Genomic DNA, 10,419 nt, shown 5'->3' with positions numbered 1-10,419 from the left:
TTTTTCACCTTCTTTACTTTCTTTACTACTATTTTTTTTACCTTCTTTACTATTATTTTTTTCCGTTCTTTATTATTAGTTTTTTACTTTCTTTTTTACCTTTAAATTCCAAATCATGCATGATGATTTTACCGAGGGTCATGTGGCTTAGTGGTATCTCCTTTATCTCTCAAAGGTTTGAGAGGGTTGAAATCTCCAAATGAGTAAAGCGGGTGTGTGAGTGGTGCGTGTGAGAATTTCTTGCCAATAATAATAAATAAATAAATAAAATTGCATGATGATTTTATTTTAAAGGGTAAAGAAGGATGATAATGTGGTCCAACCTATGAAAAAAGGTTGAGTTCTTTTTCAGTTGTATCCATAATGATGGGCCTATGGACCGCAGGCTGGAATTGGGCTCCATAAGCCTGTTTTTTTGCTGTGCTTTTATTCAACCCAAAAAAAAACTTATTTTTCACTTTAATTAGGAATTATATATATGAATCCATTTAACCATTTCCTTTCTCATGATTTGGCTACTAGCTCATGTACGTATTAGAAAAGCATCTTTTGTAAGTCTCTCTCCTACAGTATTAGAAAAGCATCTTTTGTAAGTCTCTCTCCTACAGTGTGTGACCTCGTTGACTCTGACAACCAATATAATCATGAATCTGTGGTGAGGACACACACACGTACATTGAAGTCAATTTTTTTTTTTTTTTTTTGCTGGCACCGAAACTCCATTCGGAAGGATCCTTAAGGGACCCACCCACCCCAAGCTGCAAATCGAAGAAGTTGTCAATGACCTCACACCTCAGTAATAATTTTAATCACGATAATAAAGAAGGGAGAAGAGACTCGAACCTGGGCCAGGGATAGTGCAAGCCAAGCCCCCACCCATCTCATCCAAGCCGCGGGGGCATTCAAGTCAAACTTTCTCACTCTATCTCTCTCTATATATAATATATCTATCAAAAGTTTTGTCACTTTTTGTTGTTGAATGGTTGCGCTGCATGCACGTTCTGTGGAATTGCATGCATATCTTCTAAAGTTAGGCTTCCTGGACCACCACCACCTTTAATTGTGTGGTAGTTTGGCTAAGCCCACTTGCCTATTTTCAACATTTTATTTCTTCGTTAAAAACGACTTTTTGGCTTCAGTGATGTGAGATTTAACGGGTTCGAACACAAGAAAACAACGATTTTTGGGCTTGTGAGATCTTATTGAGAATCAAAATTCTTTTTTCAAGATTTTTAGGCTTGCTAAGGATGGACCATAAAAGCATACTATTTTATAATAAAAAATCAAAATAAACTTTAATTTAGTTGGATGAAAAACAACGCTGCAAACTTTACTGATTGTAAGTTGAACAATATTCATTAAGCTCATATATCCTCTCCAACTAATTATTAGAAGTAGCTTAACTAAAAATATATTCTCAAAAAAACAAAAACATCAGAATTGCAAGTATATGTATCTTTTTGTCCATTAACAGAATTAATGCCATTATATATATATATATATATATATATATATATATATATATATATATTTCATTATAGTTCCTACAACGGGTTGAATTTGCTAGTGTGACAAATGCATGTCTAGAAGTGGAATAGCAAAACTGTAAAGGGTTATATATATCCATGAATGTAATGGGCCCCTTGGGCCAATTTACAAAAGAGAGAGAAACTCAAGAGAGTAGCTAGCTAACCAAACAAGGTTAAGCCATACCAGTCCAAGAAGAAAATACAGCCCAAACCGACCAGTAGTAAAGACAACAATTTCATCATGTCAGAGAGATGGATCATGTTAATGGGTTGCCCAGTCGAGATTAAATAAATAAATATATATATATATATATATATATATATATATATATATATATATATATTATTTTTTTCTTTTTAGTATATAATGATGAGTGTGAAATTTCTTAAAGTATTTCATAATTTACAAGTAACTTTACATGAGAATTCAAACTTCAAATAATTGAGTATTACATGATCTGTTGAAGATAAGATGCAATTGCATATCTTTTTTATTGTTATTTTCCTCTTCTTTTTCTTTTTCTTTTTTACAAGTATTGAATGCATATCAGCCTGAAAGTTGACTAGTGAAACCCGTTCGATCCGTCCAAAATATTCGGGCTAGGTTATGTCCATAACTCATTTTAGGTATAATTCGAATTGGCCCAACCTAATCCGATTTTAAGTTGAGGTTGGATTGGGACTGGACTGGGTTTGACCCATCCCAACTTGCAGCCCAAATATCAGTGGTTTAGAATGGGAATAGAAGTGGAATTTTAGCTTGTACTAGTAATTGATTATCACATGATCTGTTCTGGATATGATGCAAATCAAGCAATATTGCAATGTATTGATTCCATATATATATATATATATATTTAACAAGGATTGATTGCATATAACGGTGGACTTTTGAAGTCAGTTGGGTACATGGATGGGTGAATTCTAGGATGTCCAATATTCAATACATGGGCATTGAACATGGCCCCTAAAGTGTGTATATATATGATGGAGACCTTGACAATCTCACGACTATTTATAATTGGAAGAAGAAAATAAAATAATTTATGACGATGTAAAATTATGAATATATACCAAAACATAAATTCTTAGTACAATTGAAAGTGTTCTTCTTTCATGATCACATTAGTTTTTTCAATTTGCATCCATCATCATCCATTAGGTTTGTATAACTTTTTCATGGTTAGACAATATGTGAAATATTATTGAATGGGAAATAGGAAAAAAAATCTTTTATCTAACTAAATAAGTTTGACAAAAAGAAAAAAAAAAAAAAAAAAAAGGCTACATAGAGATTTTGTTAAAATATATATATTTTTCCTATTCTACTAGTAAGAAACTCACTCACCTATGTTTGTTTTTTTTTTTTTTTTTTTTTTTTTTTTTTTTTTTTTTTTGATAATTAACTCACTCTGTTGTCGAGATTTCAACCTTGCACCTTCTAACAGAAATGAACAAGAATAGAATTACTTGTCACTTAAAAGTCTTACTAAATCGACCTAATATTCATTTCTTTACAAAAATTATAATTTTTTGTTGAGAAATAATCATATTTAGAAAAAGAGAAATGTACTAGAATCACAATTTGTGATTGCACTGAAAGTTGGTGAATCTATACAAGGTGATTCATATGACATGTGATGATGTGAAGTGTTTACTTATATAATACGTACAGATATGTGTGTGTGTGTATATATATGAGTAGGTACACTAGGAATGATGTGTGGTCAGTACAATGCAAGTGCCATTCTATTTCTGTCATGCAATTAAACACCAAGATCAACAACTTTCTTCTGCTTTGGCAATAGTTGTAATTTAAAGTCCAAACTTTAGACACATGTACTGCATAAGCCAAGCCAACTTTTGACCTAGGATTAATTGTTGACTCTTCTTGATTCACCATTGGCTTTGATTGGTTTATGGTTTCAGAATTAAGAGAACTGTGGTGATTGTTTCAGTGCAAGAAGTATAATCCAATAAAAATCAATCTAATCTAATCTGCTCTTATTATATATATGTATATTTATTTAATATATATAGTTCTCATACTATTGTTTGTTTGTTTTTTTTTTTTTTGTTAATAGTTAGTCTGGAAAGGGGAATCAAGTCTAGGATCAATAAGGTAGAACACTTTATACATCTGACCACAATTCATTCTCATTGTACCTACTCACACACACACACATCTGTGTGTATTGTGTATATATATCAAATGATATATCAAATGAACCACGCTTATACGGTGGTATTTAGTATTTCAATGTAACTACAAGTCGGGATTTTAGTAACTTTGTCTTTTTCTAAATATATGATTACTTCTCAACAATAAAACAAATATATATATATATTCAAGATTTTTGTACAGAAAGAAAATGATATAGGTCCTCTTTTAGGTTGATTTAGTAAGACTTTATGTAACAAGTAATTCTATTCTTGTCAATCTTTTTGACTTTAGAAGTTACAAGGTTGAAATCTTCATATGAATTACATGAGTGTGATCGAGTTTCTTACTAGAATTGAAAAATAAGTTAAAAAAATCTCTATGTAGCCCTTTTTTTTTTTTGTTCCTTTTCAAACTTATTTAGTTGAATCAAAGATTTGTAGCCCATATAGAAATGTCCATTCAATAATATTTCACCTATTATTGTTACATTGTTTGAAGCCTGCTGATGGCTGTTCTCTTTTGTTTTATCCTCATTTATTTGGGGGTCTCATTGTACATCCTTTTTCTTATTTATACAAGCTTATCCCTTTAACTTAAAAAAAAAAAAAAAAAAAAAAAAACCACTTCTAATTGTACAAAAAATTTGTGTTTAGGTATATATTCTTGAATTTAAAACCTCATAATTTGGATTTTTTTTTCCAATTATAAATAGTCACAGAGGTGGTCGAGGTCTCCATCATGTAAACTTTAGGGGCCATGTTCAATGCCCATATAGTAGAGATCGGACACCCTAGAATTCACCCCACCCTCGCATTATTGACCCAAAAAGAAAATACACACACATGTATATGTGTGTGTGTGTTAAGCTCTACTGAACATTGGGATCACACAGTGGGCCGAAGCAGGCCGTTGTGATGGCAATCCAATCCATTAACGTGAGCCATCTCTGATATTATTAGACTACTCTATTCAATCCGGCCTTCATTGGTTATGGAAGCCCAAGCTTTTGTAGATAAAAAAAGTTATATGCAGAAATATATACCTTTTCTAATTAGTTCCCTTTCTACTTTTGTGTTTTGGTCCATTCTGAAGTGTATTGTATTAGAACTTTTTGTGTGACAGAAGAAATATAATTTTACAGACCAATGGAAGTTTTTAGGAATCTATGGAACATTAAAGAGCTTTTTATTCCAAACGAATGGTTTACAATTTACAATCTTCATGAACTGCTCTATGAAAATATAGCCAAAAATGGGCTTGACGTGCTTAACTTTCTCTTGGACTAATTTGGGGCTTAGCCTTGTTTGGTAACTGCTCTTTTTTGGTTTTTCTCTCTTTTGTTGGTTGGCCCAAATGGCCCAATCTATTCATGGCGCGCTGGGGTCCTTTTATTCCTAAAATTCACAAATATATATATATATTCACGTCACTCTTCTATATGTATACTATTAAAGTATTTTGATTTTTATCAAAATTCAGAGTTGGTTTTACTTTTTATCAAAATTCAAGAGTTTTTAAAAAATCAAAATACCACCACACGCAGAAACTTGTGCAATTGTGTCCAGACATTTTTACTTGTTTTTGTTGGAATTTTTTTTAATAAATATTATAAGAATACTAAGAATATAACATATCAATTTTTATTACTATTTCAATAAAACTTCACACACTAACATATGTACAAAATAAGAATTCATTAATGAAACATATATAAATCATGAATTCAATTCCTTTAATAATGAAATGAATAATACATGAACACGAACCAACATGCATGAATTAAGTCATAAAATTTAAACAACAGAATAAACTCAATAATAAAAATTAAGAAAGGAAAATGACAATAATAAAATAGATAGGAAATAATTGGCCGAGACATGTGTAAAAATTAAGAATGGAAAACTAAAAATGGAAAACGACAATAACACATTGTCTTAAAATTGATAATCCTCCCTTTCATGTAGATGCATGGGGCATTAGTCAGCTGCAAAATATAACTCAATCAATTTACAATGGAGTCTTCTCTATGTCCGTAACCATAGAAAGAATAAGTCTAAATCTATATATGTATAGGGTCTATAATCTCATAAATTACATAAATATATATACATGTGCATAGGCATACATACTATAGTAAAGAAAGAACACGGAGGGAATACGTCACCCTTTAAAATTTATCAATGCACAACAACCTCTAAAAGTGGTGGATGCTTCGTATGCATATATATATATATATATAATTATTATGTCACCTTTAAGGTGTACTAATGATAAAAATTATGAATGAAATAATATACACCATAAGTATAATTTAATTGATAAAATAATGATCGCATTAAACTTTCATTAATATAATACAATTATATTTTTTTATTAAAATATTCTTAATAGTTTTTACCACAACATTCACATGTTCTCACAGTAAGATCAGGAACTTATTTATGACTCCCATCCTCTAATCGATGAATATCTAATTCTGATGCTTAATTTTGTATCCTCAACATTACTTATCTATTTTGAAAAAATATTATGGTGGGGAGCTCCTTATAAAATTTCATCAATACACAATAATTTTTAAGGGCCGTTTAGCATGCGATGTGTTTTAAACATTATGTTTTGTGTTAATACCAAAATAACTGTTTTGTTGTAGGAGTATTTTGGGTAGAAATCGAAATCTTGATACAAAAATTTGTTTTGAGAAATTTAGAAATTTATTTTACTTCCTCCGTTATAATATCAAAACCCACAATATTATTAATTTTGTGATATGAGTTTTGACTAAAAAATCTTATATGTTATAAACTATTTCAAATTAATATGAAAAAAACAATATCATAATGCATGTCAATTGGACCCTAAAAAAGAGTAAATACTTCATATACATACCTATTTAATTAATATGTCTATAATAATTAAAATAATAAATACGTAAAGTATAATTTAATTAATAAAATATTATTAGTCACATTAAACTACCATTAATATAATTTCATTGTAAACTACCATTTTTGCCCACGTCTCTTCTCATTTAATTATGCCATTGCCACACACGGGTATCGTTTGTAACACAAGAGTAGAACATGACCCATTTACAGTAAAAGACCTCGGTGCTATATTTGGGTGGGTTGGGGAAGCTGTAATCCAAATTAATGGGCTTGAATTGGATGAATTAAATGTGCACCCTAACTTTAAATGTAAGTTTGATTGATTAAATTGTGGAAGGTGAGATGGTTTAATCAAAGCAGATGATGGTGAGCACTGAGAACTAAGAAGAGTCAACAGTCGTAGGTCAGCTGATCTCACCACCCTCTCCAACAACAATCTTTATTATCACATGAAATTTCAACTATGTACGTGTCATCACTTAATTGGCCATCACGTGCTATATAATGTGTTACCTATTTCATCATTTTCTGATCGAGCTCTCAAAAGTCACAGCTGGCCATGACTGAAAAGGTTTGTAGATCTTGTACGTTCTCTCTCTACTTCTTTCTATTCACACCCACCATTCATCATTTAGGGTCTGTAAATCTTATCCTCCCTCCATTAATTTCTATGTACCCATTTGATCATTTGCATAAAATTGCATGTTCTCAATTAAATTTTCCTGTGTCATGTAATTATAGGTTACAAAAATGATAATAAAGGTCGATCTTCAGTGCACTAGCTGCTACAACAAGATCAAGAAAATACTCTGTAAATTTCCTCGTTAGTCCCTACCCTATAAATTAATACACACACATACATACATATATACATATATATGTGTGTGTGCGTGTGTATGTTTGTGTGTGCATTTCTCATTTCATCATCATCATGATTCTAAAAGTATGAATGTCGGGTAGCTTAATTCTTATATATTAATTCGTTATATATATTATTACTTCATTTTAAGAATTAAATGAGTATAATTTTTAAGTGATATATGTTAAATGATGTTTGCGATGAGAGAAATCCGAGACCAGGTATATGATGAAAAGAAAAATACGGTGACGATCACCGTAATATGCTGCAGCCCTGAGAAAATTCGTGACAAGTTGTGCTGCAAAGGAGGAAAGTCAATTAAGAGTATCGAGATCGAAGAGCCCGAGAAGAAGAAGGACGAGCCTAAGAAGTCTTCTCCTTCTGATCAGAAGGCTGTAGACAAGCTCCCCAAGGAAGCTGCTGCCAATCCTAATAAGCCAACACCACCACCACCAGCGTACACACCGGCCGGTTACTGGATTGGGGTGTGTTGTGGGCCATGTTATGAGGGCATTCTGCCGCTGCCACCACCACCACCACCACCACCACCACCTTGTTATCCTCCGATAATAAGGCCATGCTATTGCTATGGAAGGCCATGCTATATGACTGGTTGTGACTGCAGCTACACAGTTGATAATCCATTAGCATGCACAATCATGTGACCCTGGTGCACTGCCTGGTCATTGTTAGAGGGTTTTTTAATACAAAGGCGCGTTTTGGTTCCATATAAGGTGGTGTTATATTAATGTTGTGGAAGTGGAAAAAAGAAGGTATTATTGATGTTTAGATATTAATAGAAGTCAACTTCTCAAAAAATAAAAATTATTAATAGAAGTCTTTACTAATGAATAATTGTATGTGCATTTTCTTTTCTCTTGGAGGTGATATTAGTACTCTATTTTTCTACACTTACATTACAATTTTAAATTAAATATCAATTATAACTTTAACTTTAGAAATAAATGATTATTACTTTTTAAATAATTTCAAATTTCATTTCCTTATATCTAATATTTAGTATGGAAGTGCAGGATGGAAGTATTGTGCTTTAGGGAGGAGATGGAAGTATTATTCAAAGATAAATGGAGCGTTGGAGAAAAAATGGAGTGCGAATATTGCATCTTTTCTTTTTTATTTTTCACTTGGGTTTTGCCATTTTGGTATGCCGAAATAGAATGAAATAATCATTCTCATTTTATTATTTAGTTTCAAATATAAAATGATATAGGAATAGAATGACAATCAATCTAAAATTTAGAATAGAATGAATTTCAAATTGAATTATCTAAAATACTTCTATCAAAATAACATTCTTTAATAATTTTTTAAAAAATAAGAATAATTTGGATAATAAAATAAAAAAATACCAAATTTGATGATCATATTGTATTTATATTAAAAATAATAAAAATATCCTAATAATTGGGTTAAATAGGTTCAGGTTAATTGGATTGACCTAACACAATTATGATACGATTAATTAAATGAAACTAATTGGATAAAAGTTTCAAAATATAAACAAAATACGATTAATTGAATGAGTTTAAAGAGTTGACACAATTAAGACACGAATATGATTAAGCTCAATCTAAATCCTTTAAGTTAATGTCGAATTTTGCCACTCCTAATAAGATATTGGTGTATATTCCTTTTTATCTACAAAAGCTTGAGCTTCCATAATCAATGAAGGATTAACACTTGTTATTGTAGGGTGGGGTGGAATTCTAAGATGTCCAATTTCTACTGCATGCCCATTGAACATGCCCCTAAATTGTATATGATGGAGACTTTGACGAGTCGACGACTTCACAGACATGACTAATTTATAAATGAATATATATATATATATATATATATATATATATATATATATATATGGCAATTTGAAATAAAAAATACTTTGTAATTTGCATCACACCATCAATCACTAGGTGCGTGTGATTTGAAGAGAGATATGGACAATAATACAATTAGTTGTCACTTAAAAGTCAAACTCATTAAATCGACCTAAAAGAGGACTATCTTTCATTTTTGTTTGGTACAAAAATCATTTCTATTGTTTTTATTGATGAGCAATAATCATATTTAGAAAAAGAGAGGTACTGGAATCATGATTTGTGGTGGTTCATTTTATACGAGAAGTATTTAATTACATACATAAAAATACACAAACACACACATATATATACATGTAGAGTAGGTGCAATAAGAATGATTTGTGGTCAGTACAATGCATGTGTAGTCTTAATTTCTATTTATGTCATGCAATTAAGCACCAACATCAACAACTTTGTTCTGCTTTACCTATAGTTGTAATATGCAATTATACACTGCATCTTCTGAAACGTGCTACCCATCTTTTGACCAAAAAACATAAAGCTTCCCAATTAAAATCTTAATAAGTTTTTTTTCCTTTTTTGGATAAATTAGGAAAGATTGTGCATTAAGTGATATCTTAATTCTCTAAGGCAATGTTTGATACGGTGGCAAAAAAAAGAAAGGTTAACATTAGTTACGAGATAAAATAAATGAAATTATAATTTTAACCTCCTATCTTATTTAGTTGATTAATAAAAAAAAATAAAGAAAATGATAATAATCATATTTGAGGAAAGAAAGGAAATAAAATTATATTAATAAATTTATCAATATACCCCCCTACATTTTAAAAGATAAATTTATAGGTTGATTATGGGCAAAAAAAAAAAAAAAAAAAAAAAATCTCAGCTTGGATTGTCTTTGGCCTCATAAAAATAAATCATTTTTTTAAGCTTCTAATTGGAATGTAAGGGTTCAAGATCTTGCGGTTTTCACAATAAATTTTGACGTGTGTGTGTGTATATATATATTATACAAGAATGTTTACCCAACTATCTCTTTGTTGCCAGAGTTTTAAAAAAACACATATCTACAGCAAAAATAACAACTATCAAGCATGTGTTGCTTGCCTAGAGCTCTCCGACGATCAAGCCAGTCACC

The 10,419-nt window shown here is 30.7% G+C and overlaps 1 protein-coding gene across 1 annotated transcript; it reads left to right on the top strand.

Moving 5' to 3' along the window:
- The first annotated feature begins 7,328 nt into the window (after nt 1–7,328).
- Nucleotides 7,329–8,147, top strand: LOC132310800 (protein PYRICULARIA ORYZAE RESISTANCE 21-like). Its single transcript, XM_059808715.1, has 2 exons — nt 7,329–7,401; nt 7,645–8,147. The coding sequence occupies exons 1-2, from the start codon at nt 7,329–7,331 to the stop codon at nt 8,100–8,102; spliced, it is 531 nt and encodes a 176-aa protein (XP_059664698.1). The 3' UTR covers nt 8,103–8,147.
- Nucleotides 8,148–10,419: the final 2,272 nt, after the last annotated feature.

The sequence above is a fragment of the Cornus florida genome, unplaced genomic scaffold (genome assembly GCF_030987335.1).
Source record: "Cornus florida cultivar Cherokee Brave unplaced genomic scaffold, ASM3098733v1 CherokeeBrave_3.0.0_Hap2_Chr01, whole genome shotgun sequence".
Taxonomy (NCBI): domain Eukaryota; kingdom Viridiplantae; phylum Streptophyta; class Magnoliopsida; order Cornales; family Cornaceae; genus Cornus; species Cornus florida.
The sequence above is the reverse complement of the archived record's forward strand: the minus strand, read 5'-3'. Positions and strand labels throughout refer to the sequence as shown.

Coding starts and splice junctions, on each gene's coding strand:
- LOC132310800 (XM_059808715.1), top strand. CDS start 7,329: ATGATAATAAAGGTCGATCTTCAGTGCACTAGCTGCTACAACAAGATC. Junction 7,402..7,644: donor AATACTCTGTAAATTTCCTC/GTTAGTCCCTAC, acceptor TTGCGATGAGAG/AAATCCGAGACCAGGTATAT.